Consider the following 21,817-nt stretch of genomic DNA (forward strand, 5'->3'; position numbering starts at 1 on the left):
CTTTGTTTTCTATTTGAAAACCTATAATTACAATTGATCACATATGTCGTAGATTCCAATCCATATCAGAAGCAAACGTGATGCGTTACTGCTCTTTTTGATGTGTTTTTGTGTGTGTGTGTTTTAGTTGCACTTTCTGCGTTCTTCAGGAAGGGTGTGTTTAAGTGCTAAGTGCCCCTTTTTGGAACCTTTATTAAACTGGAATATGGTTGTGTGCGCTAATGGGAGGCTTTCACTTCGAGCTGGCCAAGTGCTCCTATCTGTTTGGTCTGCTCAAGAAGCGCATCACTGTGCTGCGACCTTTTCAATTTAATTCCTGCCCATTAAGAACCGAGACTTAATGTTTACTCTTTTGAATTTAAGACACATGAACACACTCTCAAGTCCTGTTTCAGGCTTCTTCACCAAAAACATGCAAGTCATTTTCATTTTAACCCTGGGCCTCACCATTAACCACAACACACTTTGTACTGAAGGATGTGTCACCTAAATGAAGGATTTTAAAGTCAAACAGAAACATCCTCTTATAATCTTATTTTAGCCTACTTGTGTGCGTTTTGTGATATGTTGTGTTTTCTGTTTTGTAAATCATTTTCTTGAATGTTGTGTTTTGCACAAAGGGGCCAATACATTACTGTTTCGCCCTGTTCCATCTTGGCCAACGTCAGTTGTTCTCTAGCTGTCTTACCTTCACAAATCTGATAAAAGGGAACAGGGCAGTGAAGGTATCTAGGAAACAGGTTAGTGAAGGTAACGTTGAGAGGGAACAGGGCAGTGAAGGTAACATTGAGAGGGAACAGGGCAGTGAAGGTAACATGAGAGGGAACAGGGCAGTGAAGGTAACACGGGAACAGGTTAGTGAAGGTAACGTTGAGAGGGAACAGGGCAGTGAAGGTAACATTGAGAGGGAACAGGGCAGTGAAGGTAACATGAGAGGGAACAGGGCAGTGAAGTTAACAGTGAGAAGGAACAGGGCAGTGAAGGTAACACGGGAACAGGTTAGTGAAGGTAACGTTGAGAGGGAACAGGGCAGTGAAGTTAAGGAGGGAACAGGGCAGTGAAGGTAACATTGTGAGGGAACAGGGCAGTGAAGGTAACATGAAAAAGCACAGGGTAGTGAAGGTAACATGAGAGGGCACAGGGTAGTGAAGGTAACGAGGGAACAGGGCAGTGAAGGTAACATTGTGAGGGAACAGGGCAGTGAAGGTAACATGAAAAGGCAGAGGGTAGTAAAGGTAACATGAGAGGGCACAGGGTAGTGAAGGTAACGAGGGAACAGGGCAGTGAAGGTAACATGAAAAGGCACAGGGTAGTAAAGGTAACATGAGAGGGCACAGGGTAGTGAAGGTAACGAGGGAACAGGGCAGTGAAGGTAACATGAGAGGGCACAGGGTAGTAAAGGTAATATGAGAGGGCACAGGGTAGTGAAGGTAACGAGGGAACAGGGCAGTGAAGGTAACATGAGAGGGCACAGGGCAGTGAAGGCAACATTAATGACACATTTTCTTGGAGTCGTGCGGTGTCCCCGTCGGCGTACTACTTCGCGTCTCGACTACACACATTGCTGAAGTGACACCGACGCTGGACTCCGTCACCCGGCGCCGTCCTATCCGCGCTCTCTCCTGTTCGGGGCAAATTTAATTGATCCCGGCAATCCGCGATCACCTCTTGAGGTGCTTTCCCCCACCCCTGAATTCGTAGCGGGTATTATATGCTGTGCCCGGGTAGCTCACTCTTATTCAACGAGGAAGCAGCGGGGGATCCAAATGAAACCGGAGTAATTATCCCCGCATTGTGGTGGACGAGGCAATGGATGCGAGCGAGCGAGCAGAGAGGCGCACCGAGGCAGCTCTCTGACAGACCCGTCTCCTCTGTGATGCAGCTGTTTCATGCTGGCTGTGGAGAAAACACCCAGGAGAGCCCGGACGACTGCTTCTGAAACGCCGACGGGAGAGAAATCAGCGGCTATTTGTTCATCTGCACGTGTCGGGATTGTATATGAAGAGCAGGGGCAGCTATGTAGCGAGGGGTACTCTGTGCCACACACACACACACACACACACACACACACACACATACACACACACGCGCACACACACATAGACACATGCACACATGCACACAGAGACGGAGAGAGAGTATAACGTTACCGCCGCTTTGATTTTCTCAGATGTCCCTGTTTGTCTCGCAGAGGTGATTTGTCCGTTTCATTTCTTCCTCCTCAACCGTGATCTCTTTTTTTTGCTGTTGTTTGTTTTTGTTTTAATCTCAGATCTGCCATTTGCTTTTTTGCTTCTTTTTTTGTTGTTGTTGTTGTTGTTTTGATGCGTGGAAGCCACGTCTCAACTCGGTGAGATCACAGAAGTGTGCGAGGAGAGGACGGCGTTTGGCATCTCTCCATGCGCGCTGCTCACCGCGCGTTTCTTATGGAACTGTGACCCCCAACCGAGGAACTACACTTGCTTTCCCCCCATCTGTACTTTTTCCCCAAGTGTTTCCATGTGAGGACCCGGCGTTTTGAGGATATATATTGGAGGGAGAGGAGGGAGAGGGGGGAGGGGAGGGGTGTTCAAATGCTTTGATTATCGGGATTTTCTTCTCTCTTCTTTTTTTTGTTGCCGGCTGTCAGTGACGCGACATCTCGCCGCCTGCATGAGAAACACATGCGTAGAAGGGCGTGAACTTGCAGATACGAACCTCCTTTACGTGAATAAAGCATCTGCTTATCTATACAGACACTTCCCCCCGTTTGCAATCCCTCACCCTCCGTTCATCTAAACTCGCCCCGGGGTTCACAATGGAGCTCAAAGCGGACGCGGAGGACATGGACTACAAGGAGCCGGCTCCCGTGGAAGTTTTCGCCACCAGGTCCACGCTGCACGGCATCTCGCACATTTTCACTTATGAGCGGATGTGTATCAAACGCAGCCTGTGGATTTTGTTCTTCTTGAGCTCCATGAGTGTGTTGGTGCTGGTGTGTGTGGACCGGGTGCAGTTGTACTTCCAGTACCCGCATGTCACCAAGCTGGATGAGGTGGCGGCTCCGAGTATGGTGTTCCCCTCCGTCACCTTCTGCAACCTCAACTCCTTCCGCTTCAGCCGGGTGACGCGCAACGACCTGTACCACGCAGGGGAGCTACTTGCCTTGCTCAACAGCAGGTGTGTGTGTGTGTGCGTGTGCGTGCGTGCCTGTGGTTCCCATGCACTTTACTTGTGTGATAAGGGCTGCCTGTAGGTGACAGCAGCTCTACCTGTTGGTGTACATGATGTCAAAGATCAGCTCGAGGCGAGCAGACATTTCTTTTGAAGCACCACCTCACCTATAGCACTGGGTTTCCTCTATGGCGAGACAAGGAACCAGTATTCAGCACACATAGTCCTAAACAAAACAGACAGGCTCCTCGGGTGATATGGTTTCACCTCAGGGAAACCTGCGAGGATTTAGGAGTTCTTGAATCCGGATTTGATCTTGTCAGCTGCAATAACAGGCGCAAGAAGTACATTTTGAAATGTGATACATTCTATCGCAGTTATTATGAAAGTGAACTGTCCTTTACGTGTTAGGCCCAGCAGTTTGATGTACAAGGTACAAGTGAAATTTGAACTTCATCTCATCTCCGTTATCGGGAGCCTCGTGGAAATGTCACCTTAGTTTTCCTTGGATGTCTGAATTGTCTCACGTGAAATCTTACATGTCACATGGAAGTGCAAAGCAGTGTTTTAACAGCTGGCTGTCTCACTGGTTGTCACTGTAAGGCCACCAGGAGATGCACAAACAACATGGACGAAGCATGCAAAACCTTTTAAGGCTGTCAGGGAATATGAACTTGGACTGACCTCAGCCTGGGAAAATTGGGAATAAAAGGGGGACAGATGAGGGGGGAGGGAGAGAAGGGGTCTAGAACGGATCAGCATTATAGTTGATTATTTAATACTGAAGTGACCTTACAGATCATGTCAGCTGAAATCCACACTGAGCTGTTGTACTTGAAACTGCATCCGACAACATGTAATAAACCCCTCACATCAATCTGTTGAGATATGTTTATACAGTATTTGTAAAGAAGAAAAAAAAGAAGCACATTTTCATCACACATCACGTGAATCCCCTAGGTAACAGATACTGATGAATCCCCCAGGTAACAGATCATGATGAGCTGTTCCTAATTCAAAGTAGTAATATAAAATGAGAAATTGCCGCTGGTGCACATCCTTGCCTCATCATTTTACAGTTCATGTGATACGAACGTCTCAATATTAGATAAGAAGACAAGTAGATTTCTAAATCCCTCGCTGACAAAGTGTGGAGAGACGTTTGTGTGTGATTCACAACTGCCTCCCCTTCCCTTTACACTTGTTGCTTTCTGCTCTGCTTTGATCATTCCGTCTCTTTTCGGCAGCCATGACAAGCTCACCGTCGACTGTTGAAACTTTAGACTTAAAATTTCTTCCCTTTTTTATTTTCTGGGCCACCCAGCTTATTCTGCTCACGTCTGCCAGTACTATACGGATAACCGTCCTTGACTCTGTATTTGCAGCTGAAGCAGTTCGATTCTCACGAGCACAGACGCGGGTTACTGCAAGATGAAAGATCTACTACATACAAGCATGTCTAAATACCATCTTGAACGCATTAGTCAGTGTATTTTTAGCGTATTGATCCACACAGCTCTGCAGCCAAAGGCACAGTTGGAGAGTACCTCCGTTCCGTGGTACATGCTCGAGCGACATAAATCCTATTCCCTGTTTTCATACCGAATATTGTTCCTCTGTGACCTCTATATATGCCTCCATATTACAGGCTAAAAGCAATAGATTGCATGGCTCGGGGCTGCAGTTCTAGTGCTTTGTAGGGTATAGATTTCTGACCAGTGTGTCTGCATCTTACGTGGGATTGTTTCCCTGTGCTTGTTCTGTCAGCTGTAGTGGCGAACCATTGACATATTAACATATAGGCTTACACCTCTTTTATTAATCAGTGCAGGTTCAGCCAGATTTCCTGTCAGAGATGAGATGCATTTTGAAGAAAAAACAATGAATGAACCAGAAAAGAGGAAACAAGACAAATGAAAGCAGTGGCACTTGCTCCAAATGACTTTGGAACGAGATTACTTTAGATGGAGAGAGGGAGGGCAAGCAGAGGCAATTAACTTGTGTCTCGTAAGCTATGTGATGAACAAGTCTTTATCCTTGTGTAATTAGTACTGTTTGTTAAGCTACAGACTTGTCCCGCTGATTAACACCCTCACATCTCTCTCTCTCTCTCTACTTCTGGCCCCGACTGCGACTTTAGGCCTTTGGAGGAGGCGTCTGTTTACTTTGCGTCCACTCAGAGATTGTTTTTTTTCATGTGATGTTTTCTTAAATGATCATAATGCTAGTTTTGTTAGCAGGTCTGACTGATAGTTTCACAGAGGTAGAAAAATAGCTCAGTGATCAAGGCTTTTGAGGAAAAAAAACAAAGGAATTTGGAACAAGGAGAAACTTCTGAGGGTTTCTCGTAGACTCTGCTTTCATATTAAACATTGATTAGATGGAAATCATGTCAGTGGTAGAGCTTCAGTGGTAGGTTGTCTATTAATTTTGTAAATGACAGAAAAAATGGCAGAAAAAAACAAGAAAGTTTGAGTCTGCATCTCAGGAGGAAGGGGCAATATCCACGAGGGTTATTCATGATTTCTTTTTTTCTCACTTTGACAATCTATTTTTTTTTTTAAAACACTGCATTTTTGTATTGATTCACAATTACAAAAACAGATGCATTTACTTCCATTATCGTTCATGAATTCAATATTGGTAACAAGTACAAGGGACGTGTCCGCTGGAGGGTCACATTTCCCGGCGTTGCACAGAGAACCAGCAGGACAATAAATCAAATCGGGCCTGGAGCAGCATCCTCGTAGTGGAAACACACAGAATTCTGCATGTTCAGAGTCATGTGACATAAGAAACTTCACAAATAGATAATACAGACTTCTCTTTTCTCTCACGTTCCTCAGGGACTCCACCATGACTCATAATCGTTCAAGAGAGAATCGCGATGCATCTAAGAATCAATACCCCCCCACACTCCCATTATCAACCCTTGTTGTGATGTAGTGAAGTTTATGGCTGAGCTCTTATGAAGTGGCTTAACTTCCTCCTCTCCAGCTTTCTCCATGTGTTCTCGCGTGTTGAAGTCACACTCGGCGGTGCGCAACATTCCGATTAAATTGCTCAATTTCTGTTTTTATTAAGTTGCAAGGGCAATTATATGTTAATTAGCTAAATAACGGGCATTTTTCAAAAGGTGCTGTTTATGTGTCGCATGCGGCATAAAAGTGTCGGATCAGCTCTGGAAAACCAGCGAAGCGAGTCTTTTGCTTAAACAGTTTGCGAGCGTTAACATGTTTCCTGACCTTGCAAACATGCTCTAAATTCACATGAGCGGTGTGGAAAGTGCCGCGAAACGTAACGCTCGATAACTTTGGCCGAGTTATTCGCCTCAGCAAGATCACAGGCCGTAATCAGGATGTCGCTGCTGTAAAATGTGCTCGGGAGAGGACATGGGGAGGCCAGATGATCACACTGAAAATACAAAAGAGTTCCTTCTAAAGCTGATTATTCAAATGTTGGGCAATTTGCATTCACATTGTGACGGATGATCAGAGAGGAGATTATCATTTGGAAGACATAAGTAGGCGATTTAGTGTTAGGTCAAGGTTTTCAAAAGATCATTTGATGCGTCATTGTGCTGAGCTTATCAAACAAACGGATTTGTTCGGGTCGGCTTCACCTCCTCCGTGGCCCTCGTTTGCATTTTCGGGATCTCGCCCCGAAGTGGCGTAAATAGCTGTGTCACAGGTGCACCGTCGTTAAGATGTGATCATCAAAACTCTCCTACGGGGAATGGCGGCAGCCATTCCTTTACAAGGACACCGCACAAACAATCCGATCCTCTGTAGTGGATGAGTTCAATTAGAGCTAATTGGATAGTTACCTGAGATTATATCAAGATGTGTTCATCGGTGTGTCACGAATCCTGTGCTATTGACGCCAGTGTAATACCATGGTAGAATGAACTGGCGGAGAAGAAGAATTTATGAAAAGAACATTGCAACTTTGAGTAGACTCGGTGTGGCCGCGGCCTCGCTGTCAAAGTTCCCTCTGAAAGTCAGTGGTTGCCGGTGTTTAGTCACTCCTCAGAGTGAGGCAGCAAAGTGATGCAGATGCTCTTTCATTCGTTTTAGTCCCCACAAGAAAATTAAAGTGCTTGTGGCGCATAATCCAATTGAGTCATCCCCGCCCTTACGTAGCGAGTTTGCTGTGATTGCTTTAGGGAGCAGTGGCAGGGCAATATTAAAAATCTACCCGTATTATTGTGATTGTATGCGCTTCAACTAAAGCCTCCTGACTCGGGAATCTGAGCACAGTGTCTTAAGTGCTCTCCTGGCAGCTTTGTGTTGCTTATGAGACAGAGGCTGAGGATACAATTCAATTAAGTTCAGAATACACCACAACAGGCTGTATCTTCTTATTAGAACAAAGCATGACAATATAGTCACAGCTGGGGACGGAGCACCGCACTAGTCTTTTTATCAAAGAGATTAAGTGGCCTGTGTAATCTGATTTTACATTTTTCAGGGCCATTTTCCTCATAATCCTGTCGCTGGTCAATTGGCCCCTCGTTAAGTTCCGCCCCTCGAAGGCAAACTGGCCAATCACAGCGTCGCAGCATCAACTTTAGCACCTGATCTGAAGGCTTTAGCTTCTATTTTTTTTTTTTTTTTAATCTTTTCACCTGTTTTCTCCGCTGACTTGGTTTGACATCCTGCATTTATCCTTCAAACACATTTTGTAGGTCCTTCTGTCTGGTTCTCTCTGGATTTGCCGTTTCTTTTTTATTCCATAAATTAGATCATCAATGTGACAGTGTAGGCCCCATGGTAGCGCCGACAGCTTGCCCATTGAAATTGTGTGCATTGAATATAACATTCATTAAATTAATAACATCGTGGAAACTGGAAACTTTACTTTCATCGTACATTATAACAAGGTTAAACAACATGAACATGTTTCTCTTAAACTCGTGTGTTTATTTGACGAGTTTCTACTTTGTATGTACACAGGAGCAAAAATGTGAGCTAAAAAACAAACTAATTAAGTCTTTGAAATTCTAATGAATAAAATAAGTTCTCCTTTAGATGAAAAATAGATGTGTGATAAAGTCTGTTTATGTAGGATCATGTTGAGCTCTATTCAGAGCTGTTGTCACTCCACTTAAAACCTGTGCATCTCTCTTGGTAATGATTCTTTCAAAAACATTTAAATTAAATGACCAAAAAAAGGCCAGATCACACATTTTTAGCGACATTGATGTAGTTTCAAAAGCTAGATGTATTAATGACAGCAACTAATTGGAAGTGTCCTTGCTTTTTTTATAAAATCTTTAATAGATTTTTAAGGAGAAATTAAAAGAAGACAAACTATTACTTTAAATGGAAGCGTAAAATACGACAGTCGGAAAAACGTGCACGGCGGTGAATGTGACAACGGCACTGTGTGGCATTTAATTCAACTCTAGGTCAGAACAATAGTCCCAATCGTCTCCATCACAAAACATGAAGCATGACGAATCCCCATCTCTCTTCAGTGTTATGAGCACAGTGGAGAGAGACCGTCTTTTCATATCAGAGCTCATGCTGTCTCACATGGTGAATATTTTGATTTCATTCAGTTCGTAGCAGGTAAACAACTGCAGTGCAACATATTACATTTCCAGTCACACAAGTTAAAACTATACCATCAGCTGAATACTAAGGCGGTGCTCACAAAAGAAGGAATGTTATATTCCATTTTTTATTCATGCATCAACTTAAATTATTCCCAGCATCAAGGGACACAATCTTGTTCATTAGGACTGACAAAGCTTGACCTTGTGGAATTAAAAAAAAATCCATTAAGATTTACCACCAATTATAGTTTGAAATAGTGCCCATATCCATGAGAAATAACTCCACTGTCAGCGTCCACAAAGTCATTCACAGATTTATTGTCAGGAGAGAAGGGTATGCCTTTGTCCCTCTCCGTCTCTCATGGTTTCCTACTCGAGCGCCGCTTTCTCCGGCTTTGGCTCATTTGTGTTTGCGCATGTTAATTGAGTTGCCCAACATTATTGGAATAACACAATATGAAGCCTATAATAAGCTGGCGTCTGCTCTGACATTACTCAAAAATACAGGAACTTATGTCACAACCCCTTCCAGTACTTCCTTGCCGTGCTCTAATTTATCAGATGTGGAAGTGTTGTTGGAAATTTAAGAGAAGAAACCCCATCATGCAGTCTTTTACAGTGCCATCCACTCTGATAGACTGGGTGTCCTATCTCATTATTCTCATAAGGGTCTGTCAGTTGCGCTTAATCTTAGCATTTCATAATTTGGAACGCTTGTACCACTGACGGCTCTCCGCTCAGCAGGGGTCATCGACAGGTCGTCGTTCTCCAAGCAGGGCCACACTAGTTAATTGAGGTTAATTTATATCTCTGAATGACTGTGAGCAGGTGCCGGAGGTTGACGGTGCTTGTCAAGCAGAGGCATGTCATAAATTACTCTCTGAGTATTTTTCGTTGTCTGAGCAGGCCCGCAGTTGAGTTTCAGTTTGATGTGTGTTGATGCACGCAAATTAATCATACCCTGTCCTGTGTTTTATGTGTGTCGGTGTGAAGGAAAGAGAGACGGCGGTGAAAAATTGGAGCAGATGCCATGTGAAGTGTTTCGCTAAATGCTAAATAGTCGCTCTCTGTGCGCAGGCTCACCGGGAACATTGTTGTGCTAGCTACGTGAAAAGGCTTTGCCACCACAGTTAATCCTAATTATTTGGCAGAGTGATTAACATGATTGTGTTAAAGAAAACACTCAAATGTTTTATATAATGAGCTACCCCCCCACCCCCCCTCACACTCAGCGCCACTCATGGCAAGCCACAGCTATGGCTGCCAGTTTCAAACAATACTATTATATTATGTTGTGAGAGTTTGCAAACTGCAGGTCTGGGAGGGCTGGCATGCACACATACCTCACCTTCTATTCAGTTAGAGGTCAAATATGCTTTTTTTTTTGCTGCCTCTCTATTCATTTCTTACACGTTAAGGACAATTGTCCTTACAAAAATGCTCTTCTGCCAAACAACACATTTAAAAAGTGGATCTGAGATGCAGCTTATGTCGTGTACGTCAAAAATAAGAGCAACTTTTCCTTGAGATTTTTAGATTAAACCAATACAATGTAATTAATTAGAGAAAAGAGTAGAATAAAACTAAACACTGTCACATAATCATATAATTACAATGCTGTTATGTTGGTGTCATGCCAAAATGAAGGAATTGGACAGCGTGGTTTATCAGTGCATCCATGTGTATTTGTGAATCTACTTCCTTATGTCCCCATCAAATCAATCCAGAACCTTTTTTGTCCAGGTATGAGATCCGGGACCCACACATGGTGGAGGAAAATGTCATGCAGGTCCTGAAGGAGAGGGCCGACTTTGTGAACTACAAGCCCCGTCCCTTCAACATGCGTGAATTCTACGACCGAACGGGCCACGACATCAAGGACATGCTGCTCTCCTGCTACTACCGGGGCATGGAGTGCAGCGCTGACAACTTCAAAGTGGTGAGTCGGCCGTGTCAACGGTTAAATGTCCTCTGCGGGGCCGGCTGAGGCCAGCTGAGGCCTGCCAAGGCGATGGTCAACGTAGCGTGTTTGTAATGCGTTGATTGACTTCATTATAACATCTATAGAACCTGATCTCAGTTGAGCAATTGTTGCTGATGTTTGCTTTTGGGAAATGACATAACCAGGATGTGTAAGGCAGTGGATTGCACAATCCGTGAAGCTTCATCAGTCCAGATCCCTCTGTCCCCCCTCAGGATGAGACTTGGGGGAGGGCATTGTGTACATTGTGTACCACTGAGTGTACATCTTAGATACACACCACGCACACGTCAAGGCTGCAAGGCCTGCCGGCTGGTCATATTGCTCTCGTCTTCGGTCTCTAAAAGGTTGAGCAATGCTCTAATAAAAGGTTGAACCTTGGTATTTGGCTGAACCCTGGGTCAGAGGCACAACAATTGCTTTATGAGTAAGAAGTTAAAAAAATATGTCGCTTTGGGAGATTTTCTGGGAGTGTTTTTCTCATTTATCGGAGCGTGCAGACATCCAGTTATTACCTGGAACCTCCGTGACCTCTAAATCTTGTGTGCGGCGTATGGATTCATCAGACACGACAGCAGTACAAAATACTAAAACACTTAGCTGTCTGAAGCCACAACACCTGTTTATATTTATAGAGACACTGACTGCATTATTGATTTATTTAGTAGGCAACACACCAGATCATTTGCAAACATCGTAAAAACAAAGATTGATAATTAGCAATTCTTCCTTGTTCATTTGCTGGATCTTTGGCTTTCTGCACCATCTAAATTTGTGTGTCTGTGATTTGGTTCTGGGGATTGCGTGCAGGTTGTTTATCGGAGCTGCTTTGCGGCTGCTCGCTGCTGCTGGAAATAGGGTTGAAAAGTGTGGTGACTCTCAACCATAAATGTTTGGGCCGTAATCCAACACAGTGGAAGCTGCAGACTTGGCTGATATTTCTTCAGTGACTCTCTCAGAATACCTTTGAATTCAGAGGAATCCTCTCTTTTTTTTTGGTTCATCCTTATCCATTTCCCTAATGGTTGTTGCTGTTTTATTGTCTGAGTAAGTCATTTGGGCATTATTGAGAGGGCTCCCTTGTTGTGGCAGTGACATTTCTGCAACGAAATGCCCTGAACCAATTTAATAATTAAAATGCTAGAATCATCCATGCTGAAATGGAATTATTAATAAATACGGCAAAACAGATGAACAGAGGGCGACTCCAAAATATAAGAAAATGGTTCAAGGGGACGGTTGGAACAAACAAACGAAAACAAAAAAGAGTGAGTCCCTTTTTTTTATTTTCTACATAACAAGATTCAAAAGAGAAAACACGGACTCACAATGAAATGTCACACATTGCAACCAGTGGCAGCCTGCTGTGAGAGAGGGAGCTATTCCAGACGGAGCCACTATCCAGCAGATGCTCGTGCCAGAACAGGTGGCGAGTGATGGTGGCACTGTATTGATAAGGTTGACGTCTCCTGAGAACCATGTGGTAATTGCGACCTCATACACATTTATAAATGTCTCATAAGAAGTGCCACAGATCAATAAATATCGTCTCTTTGCCGTCATTAGTAGATACATCACGCTTGTTTCCAAGGAAATGCTACTTTTTGCTTTTCAACCTACTCCTTGTATTCCATGTATGTTATACATATACATGCATTGTATAGTGTGTGAACTAATTACACATTTAGACAACGTAATTGTGTATCACGATGTCTCGATATATGATGGTATGGTTCCATTTAAAGACAGTAAATGATCGTATTTAAATTATCCTCCGGCTCTACAAACCACGTGGCCCGCCAGACCAGTAGCAGGATCTGATCTGGTCTTTTGGAAATCTCACAATAGCAGACGCACTATCACAATGTGTAAAGAAAGAGAGCAACACTACATGTGCGCTTCACAAGCCAGCTGCTCTCTCGGACCAGTGCACCAGTTTGATGAACAACATGCATGTGGGCAGAGAGCGTCTGAAAAAAGGGCAAGAAAAGGATGATGAAATGTGTCTTTCCCACTCTCACGCCCTGTGTCCTTCAGTGGACCTTTTAAGTATAAAATCTCATGCTCTGAGCAACAGCCCCCCGCCCCCTATATCCACTAAAAAAAAAAAAGCGTGGAGTACAGCAGTGGTCTGCACCCGGCCCACATGCTGGGGCTCCTGTAATGTGCTGATGTGACAAAATGTTCTGTCGTTAGTCGTACTTATGGCAGATGGTGCTTTGCAGGGTTTACTATGTTAGTACAGTAGTGGACCTGGATTGAACAGCTCAGCACACACTAATGGTGTGGAAAGAATCATCAATGTGATAGACAAAGAAAAGATGAAAAAAAAGAAAATACGACGAATGCTCCCACCAGTCTCAACCCCAGAGCATTGGGAACAGTAAAACCGCGATTTACACCGTCGGCAAGCTTCCGCTTGCTTACCGTCGAGGATCCGCAGCGTGCCTCGCTGGCTGCTCGCTGACACCCAGTCACAGAAATGTCTCCGCTACGCGGAGCATCAGGCAGTCCAGTGGCATCGCGGCGCTTTATCAGTGTTCTGATGAAGATGGAAACTAAAACAGTCAGACCGCAGCAATGTGCAGAGCGTCTCAGATGGGACGGTGAGAATCCGCAATGTCGTATCATCTGCTCTTGGATGAAGGGAGTTGGTTGGATGGTAAGGGCGGAAATAACCAGAGCTCCCACGATACAATATCATCCCGATACTTAAGTCCCGATACGATATTATCGCGATACATTGAGTATTACGATCTATAATGATTTATTACATTTTGTTCAACCGCAAATTGTCCCCAAAGGAAAACTTTGTTAGCAAAAAATAACTTGATTGTTATATTCTAGGACAAAAACGTTTAGAATTCATTAAATAAAAGATCGATACTCGGCCTCCGTGTATCGATACAATATCGCCACACAAAAAATATCGCGATACTATGCTGTATCGATTTTTTTCCCCCACCCGTATTGGATGGAAATGAATTGACATTCACATAGTTTTCAAGTTGACGTTCAAGTGTTGAGTCCACCATTATCCAATCAGAGGCACAGTCTTTGTCAGAGGCCAATGCTATTATCAATTAATGGTCACTGCCCTAATACCCAGTGGGACGCAGTGCCATATAACCAATTTTCAGTCATTACTGCTGGAAGTGTTTCAGATTAGTAACTCATCTATCGCTGACCCCTCTATTCCACTCATAGTGTCCCTGCCTGCTCTTTCTCCTTGGAAAATACTTTTGCTAATTAGGAATGCCGAAGGTTTAACTCAAGTCTTTTAGCTCAGCTGATACTAAAAAACAGCTGGAAAGAAACATGATCCTCAATTAATATTAATAGGCGACCTTCAGCTTGTGAAGCATAGCTGGAGGAGGTAATAAGAAAACACTAAAAAAGTGAGTAAAATACAAGTGTTTAATTATAGCAACGCATACGTGGACGCATGGAGAAATCGCAGACAATAGATTGATAAGTTATTTAATTTTGAACACACACAAGACGCCCACTCTCTGACGACAGTCGCGAGGGAAATCTCTGACAGACGTATAACTTCGCAAAACTGGAGCTCAGGGGGTTGGCTGACAGAGAGAGAGAGATCGCACATGAATGAGTAAATAAGGACAAGAGACAAAGGCAGAGATAGAGGTCCAGGTAATAACAAAGCCTTTGCAAAGGAACTGAACATAATGGTCAAGTGCTGCGGAGAGGCACAAAGACACCAAACAGCAGCTGTCATGGCAGCAGCAGCAAGAGCAGTACTATCAGCAGAGACACATGTCTGTTCTCATTTAACCTCTCCCAGAATGCAAAGCGGGACTGTATCTCCCTTTTCCAGCTGCCTGATTGTTTGCCCGAACACAATGAAGTATGGCAGCTCAACAGGTCTCTCCTTCCCACTCTTATATTTTTTTTTGATGAAAATGTCAGCTTCCATCCAAAGAAAATATGAATGTTATAGTGGGATTTAGACAATATCAGCATGTCTTTGGAGGATCATTACCAGTTTGGTGTTCTTCATGTCCCTGCTGTTCACGTGTTGTCTCCTGGTAAAGGTCGTGACCTCTAATGCTACTCATAGTTACTTTGATATTCCCTTTTCTTTGGTAAGAGCGTGATTTGTCCTGCCGAATTCACAAGGTTGATGAGTTGCCAGCCATTTGAGTAAAGTAGCAACCTTGGGAGATTTGCAGACATCCTTTGGTAATACATTTTCCAAAATGTAATATAAGTTGACATTTTAATACCTTTGAACTTCATTAAACTGAGAAAGCCTACATGGACACAACTGACCGTGAACACAGTACAAATATTGCAGAACTCTATTGAAAAATATTTGTCATACATATAAATACACACATATATTTGTTGTGGATTTGTTTAAGTTGAAATCATTGCCATGTTAGATGACATTTCTATGTATTTCATAGTTTCTAATTACCCTATTTAGTCTCCCTGTCAAGTCTGCGACAACAAGCCCCGCCCCCCACACACCCACACACACCCGTGTGGAGCTTAGACTCTTACGTAATTACCCTGGTCATTGTACGGAGCTATTGGCTCCATTTCCGCGGTGCATTGACCCTTAGAGTACACCCTTGTACAGAGGAGTGCCGCTAATGAGATGCGATCAATAGACACCTGCCCATGGATCACATTTCACACCTTTTGAATCCATCCAAAGGACAATTTTTGTTGTTGTTTTTCTTAAATATGAATATCTCTTTTGTCAATTCAAAATAACTAGTTTGTTTAATATTGCCCGTGAACATATGGAGAAGGATTCTTTTGATTCAGAAATGGTCTCCTCCATGTTTACAGGGACTGTATTTCTCTGCCGATCCTCGGCGGAAGGATACTGGTAGTCGTTTGTGGGCTTTGCGCCGGGGCTCGCTTGAGGCATGCGATATCTCATCTTAATTCCTGATGTAATCTAATTTAATTATATTAGCCATAAAATCCGTTTCCTCATCAACTATTTTTTGACGCCGCTCACCTTTGTTCCCCCCGTTATTATTCATTGCTTTTCCGTTCTGTCGTCAGCTCAAAGCCGATGATGCCGCCGTTCTTTTTGGCTGAACAATTCCAACCGCTCTCCCTCTGGAGGATAAATCAATCAATTTTCTATTACTGTAGAACTCAAAGACACGGATCAATTAGGTTGTTGCTGAGTAATGGATGCATCCCTAATGAAAAAAAAGCCTTCTCTTGGTGTGTAACGAGGCCGTTGGCTTGTCCTGACTCAGTCCTATCTTTAACTCTCATCTGTCAAATGATATATTCAATTAAGTGTCCAACATGTTTACACTGAGCACACATATGTTGTGTATCGCTTTGTCCTCTGATTGACATCCACGGCTCTGTCCTATCAAATGACCATAACAACGTGTCATTTCCGCCACATTCTTCATGTCTTCTTTTGGATTTTTTTTTTTTAGTAGTGTTTTTCTGCCAATGCAAAGTCTTCGCACGGCAGTCAAACTTTTGCTTATCTTTCATTCACACTATTAGAACTTTTTTCAACTAGTCATGCTGTATTAGCTTAAACTTCTTTCCCTGCTTGATAACACATTTTCTCACATTCTCAATCTCAAGTTGAGGTGACTCAGGTTGGTGCAATCAGTGCAATCAGTCAATTGTTACTGTGAGTTTGTTGGTTATCATGAAAAGGTGCGATCAAGCTCAGCCTCACACCGACTTCTGTTTGTCACGTGCATGTGAGAATGTATTTTTGTGTCTCTGTATATTATAAAATGTACATTTCTATTCCGTAAATTTGTTTTTTAATGGTAAAAACATACAAAAAGCACATATAGTTTCATGAATTGGAAAGATAACTGTAACTTACATTTTTTTGGTATGTTATACAGGATGTAATATTTTTCAAGTTGGATATTAGGATGATTCTGATAAAGGTTTTATATTGGCATGTGTCTGAACCATGAGGTCAGTAATTAATATCCGTCCCGGGGGGTTTGACAGCAATCTCCCCCTCATTGCCTGGTTTATGTTGAATATTAACAGGAGATCATACGGGGAATAATATTAGGATTAGACCTCACAGGGCTTTTGGAAAAGCGTTGCATGTCCTCTTCCCCACTCCACACATACACAACAGGGCACTTTTTACCTGACCTCTTCGCTAAATTTTTAATTGCAGAAAGATTTGACAGAGATAGTTTTCTGCTGTGTGACGTGCAAGAAGGATGAAAGGTGAGGGAAAGAAGAGGGAACCACAGATGAAGGCAATTTTAGATCTGAAAATCCATTCATTCCACACGAGTCACTGGTCCTATACCCAAAATGATTTTTAACAATGAATTGGGTGGGGAAGAAACGCAATGGGGGGGTCGAAAATGAGAGAAATAAAGAGAGGGAGAGAACTTCTCCTTTACATAATCAATTATAAACACTTTGGCAGAGATCAGAGGCAATGCGTGGGGCTTTGGAATGAGAGAGAGCGCAGGAGAAAGTGGAGGGAGTCAGGGAACTGTCCTGAAATAAGAACGCTGGTGTGTGTGCCAGCAGGGGAGTCTCTGCTTGGCTCTGAGGGTTGGTGGTGCCGGGCAGCCAGCGGGAACAGTCGGAGGGAGGAAAGAGGAGGGGGATTGATAGACACTGAGGAAGACCAGCGGCGCACTATCTGAATGAGAAGCAGGCTCTGAGCTCTCGGTGCGACGTCCCTCCCTGCATGCACATCGTGTGTAAAGCTCTCAGCTGGCTCCCCTCCACTGCACAAGCAGCGGATGTATGGTTCAAATTCTGCGGAAAGTCTTTGCAAATCATTCACACGGCACTAGCGGGAAGCACACTGCTGCATTAGTCAGCTAATTACCGTCCAGAGTCACATTAGCAGAGCTGACTTTTTTTTTTTTATTTCGTCTCTTATTCCCATTTTCCATCATTTTTGTAATATAGCAATTTTTATAGTGAACCTAGTACATTTGCCTTGGTACATTGCATTTGGTAAATTGTATTCTTCCCTCTAGTTCATTAACACCTTTGAATTCATAAAAGATAAATCACTGGGAAACGTGATTAATGGCTTTGCCATTAAAAGTTGATTCTGATACTTACAGCAGCTGATTGATGAATGCAGGAAAGAGTACGCACTGTTTCCAGACATTGCATGATGTCGCCTTTGGCCTTAGCTATATTATTAAATATGATACACGGGAAGGTGAGCGACACTTCACAGACATCGGGGTACCGATGCTGTCATCTTGTGCTCCAGCGTCTGGTTGTTGATGGAGGAAAAAAAGCAGTTGGAACTCCACTCGGTCCCCATGGGACGGTGTGTTTTCTTCTCACCAGCCGTTGCCTTGATTGCTTTTTTTCTTTGTCTCTTGGGTACATCCACTACCTTTAAAACTAACCTGGCAACTTCTTTTTAACTTTTTTTGTTTTTCAATCCAACGGCGCTTCAAAGTAAGGAATTAATACTTGGTTGTTAGGGTTGGGGGAAAAAATCGATACAGCATAGTATCGCGATATTTTGCGTTTCCATATTAACGTAACGAAAGCCAAGTATCAATATTTTATTTAATCAATTCTAAACATTTTGGTCCTAGAATAATATAATCAAGTTATTTTTTGGTTGACAAAGTTTTTCTTTGGGGACAATTTGCGGTTTGAAAAAAATGTAATAAATCACATTATACATCGCAATGCTCGATGTACCGCGATAATATCGTATCGGGACTTAAGTATCGGGGATGATATTGTATCGTGGGACCTCTGGTGTTTCCCACCCCTATTGGTTCTATTACTAGCAGGTTGGAAAAACAAATCAGTTATTTAATTTTAAAATCAAGATTTTTACTCCGAACACCCTGATGTGTTTAAGCATGTAGGCAGGCACTTTACATGTAGCCCGGGGCGATGCTGCCTCTGTTTAATTCTTGCTTAGCATTGCTTGGCATAGCACCTCCATCGCTCTGGTGTCTTGAGTGGTGAAGTTTGGCGCTTGTTGTTCTCTCTCTCTCTTGTACGATTAAGGGCAACTTTCATCATTTTTTTTCAGCCTCTTGACAGGCCACGAACAGGAGGAAGGCTAATCCGTTGATTGTCTCTTGAACTCGTGGAATGTGGAAGTGTCTCGGGTCAAAATATCAAGTGGCCTATTTCCGAGTGAAACAACTATTTTCTTTGCAAGAAACCGACGCTGAAAAAGTGAGAGCGAAGGCGAGCGATGAAGGAGCCACGCGTCAGGCTGAGAACAAGTGGTAAACATACTAAGTCCATATCTTGTGTATTGTCTGGACACCTTTTGTTGAATGCATGAATGCATGTGTTATTTCTTCTCTCAGATGTGAGGATCCGGTTTGGATGTGTTTGCAGCACTTGCTCTCCCACATGCCAGTCAGCCAGTCAGCGATTTTAAATGAATAATGCTTTGGATTCCTTCCTGATGAAAATACTGTGGAGGCTTGTCAAAGGCTCAAACAACCTCTGTGTGTCCTTGTTATCATCTGTTCCCCCCACCATGGCCTAAAGGCAACAGCTCAGCCGTTGTTTATTGCATTTGTTTTCAGCATTTTGATAGAAAGTTTCAGAGTTTTCAACCTTGTGAAAATGCCGCATTGAGAATATCGGCGTTGCATTCATCGGCCTCTGATGAAGGGAAAAGACGGGAATCAAGAAAAGATGAGATTCAGACATTCTCTGGAAATGGGACAAAAGTGGTTTGAAATCTCCAAAGCGAGCCGTTGTTGTTTGTAGATAATATAGTTTGTAGATTTTTGAGACAATTTTTCTAAGCGGCATTTCAACAAAATGTTCATAGCTGTCTGTCCTTTGTACTAAGGAAGTCTATAAATGTGATGTTTCCCACAGAGGAACATTTGAATACTTTAATCTAAATTATCCTGAATGTTATAGATAAAAAAAAGACTTGTTTGTGTGTTGGAGTTGGAAACAGAGATGACCTCCCAACACTGAGTGTGTTTCAGACCAGCAGGTGGCTGCAGGACCCAGTGTTTATCGAGCAAAAACAAAAAAGACTTCCATAATTGGAACAGTTCAGGGTGTCCTGGGTAAAGACACTGGCTCATGGCTTCAGTGAGCGGGAGCAGGAGTGGTGTGCATCTGCCAGATCCAAAAAACGCCAGTTTACAACCTACATGCCTTGCAGCGGTGTTTCAATTCAGCCTCTGCCTGCAGGATCTCATGCTCGTTTTTTCTCGTCCTCATCCGTCCAATCTCTGAGTGACACTTTTGAATATTTGGTTAACAATATAGTGTAATTGGTGACATATAGATACCAACGATTCAAACGTCTTTAACGGTGCTGCATCCCACGTTTATCTTTCCTAGCCTTCCTCACCTTTTTCACGCCAGCGGCGGCGGCGGCGGCGGCAGGGGGGGGGGTTGGTGAGAGATTTTAAAAGCATCAGAAATCATTTACAGATGGCTGAGTGTTCACTTCACCCCGGCCCAGTTCACTGTGCGCAGACCTCAGAGTGGTGCAGGCAGCATATTCATATTCCTCGATCTAATTTATGGCTCTATTCAGTATTAAATGTGTGGTTACGTGGGTGTGTGTATTTGTGTGCGCGAACAGGTCACACTCAGTAAAAGCTCCAAATTAAATATCCAGATTCAAGAGCTTCTGCTATTCAGTAACATGCTGACCTGCAACTTTTTTTGGTTAAACCTCCCAAAAGCAAAGTTCATGGTCTTTTTTCTTTTTTTTATCTCTTTCGCCTGCACAGTTATCAAAAAAGTTTCTTAGCTCAACTGGAGCTCCTGCTGTTTCTTTAGTGATTGTGGAAGTGTACAGCACATGAATCTGTGTTTTTGAATTTTGTCTTTGATATCAAACATTATATATTCGTCCTAATACGCTAATAATCTTGGGTTTGTATTTGTCATACAGGCAAAGAAAGCGTGTTTATGTAACGCTGCAACTTTGGCCACCGCAGCATCTCTCTTTCAATATGGCAAAGTAATTTAGTCCAAATGCCAGACTGACAGTTACAATGGATGTGCCAGCAGGCCTCGGTTACAAATCAGGAGATAGGAGGTGGCAGCAGAGTGGACCCAGCGAAAAATACAGCCGCCGCACCCTTAGTCTGTCACCGAGTTTATGCTCCTGTTTACCAGAGGAGCCAACAGCTGGGCCGATAAGTACTGAGATTATTGTTTATGAAAGGAGGAGGGAAGGGTTGTAGCGGAGGCGCGTGATGCATTACCTAAACAGCAGAGACGAGATGTGACAAGAAGTGTCTCAATCCACTCACGCAACCTGGGAGTCTGTTTCTCTGTGCTTCTTCTGACTGTGTGTGTTCCTACATACGAAAAGCAAAAATAATCCACCGTTAAGGCCTCATTTACTAATGCCCTCTTATTGGTTGCCTTAACCTCAGAGATATGTGTTGGATTACCAATGTCCCTGTGCTTCTTTTCAATACCTGGATCACATCAACTAGCCTTTTTCGGATATTTCTTAGCATTTACAGCATATTTCCCAGGAACTGATTTCACCTTGAGTGGTTGAAAGAGCAGGAAGAGACTAATTTAGCTGCCTCGACAAATACAATTCCAACAAGCGGCGCACTGCACACACACTGGCTGTGTCCTGAAAAAGTACTTTTAGCCGCTGTTTGGTATTTAGGTTTACATTTAAGTAATTTATAGGATGGCCAAATAATGAAAGGTCAAAACCTTCAATTGGGAAAGGCCACGTTGCTTCTCTGTCGTGTGATGTTGATCAAGGGAGAAGACAAATGATGCTTGTTGCTACAGATGCAGCCAGCGGTGTGCGGAGGTTTCCAGCATCACTGAGAGCAGAACTTGTGACAGTTTGGATGTCGCCGGGTGTGTGCACCAAACAGAAAACTGTTCTTTTAGACAGCTTACTGACAAAGCAGCGCTCATAAAATACAATATTATTGATAATCATAATTATTCAACATATAAATTCCCCGGCATTTTCTGGAGTGCTGCTTAGATAACCCCAAAGAATGTTTTCAAATGTATGATTATGTATTATAATGACTTTCCTGATACACTCGGAGTTCAATTTCAGCAACGCTGCAAACATGAGATATTGGCTCCATCGCTCCACTTCTAAGTTTCACTTTGCTTTGATTTGAATGTAAATTACCTTTTTTTTTCCAATA

The 21,817-nt window shown here is 43.1% G+C and overlaps 1 protein-coding gene across 1 annotated transcript in view; it reads left to right on the forward strand.

The window, feature by feature from the left end:
- The first annotated feature begins 1,609 nt into the window (after positions 1-1,609).
- asic1b (acid-sensing (proton-gated) ion channel 1b) overlaps positions 1,610-21,817 on the forward strand; it is a 150,430-nt gene continuing 130,222 nt past the window's right edge. The window contains exons 1-2 of the mRNA XM_068594418.1: positions 1,610-3,159; positions 10,457-10,652. Of these exons, the coding sequence (XP_068450519.1) occupies positions 2,798-3,159; positions 10,457-10,652 (558 nt within the window). The 5' untranslated portion in view covers positions 1,610-2,797. The remainder of the gene's footprint in view (positions 3,160-10,456; positions 10,653-21,817) is intronic.

The sequence above is a fragment of the Clinocottus analis genome, unplaced genomic scaffold, assembly GCF_023055335.1.
Source record: "Clinocottus analis isolate CAN_PGR_092001 unplaced genomic scaffold, fCliAna1.0.p SCAF_3, whole genome shotgun sequence".
NCBI classification, from domain to species: Eukaryota; Metazoa; Chordata; class Actinopteri; order Perciformes; family Cottidae; genus Clinocottus; species Clinocottus analis.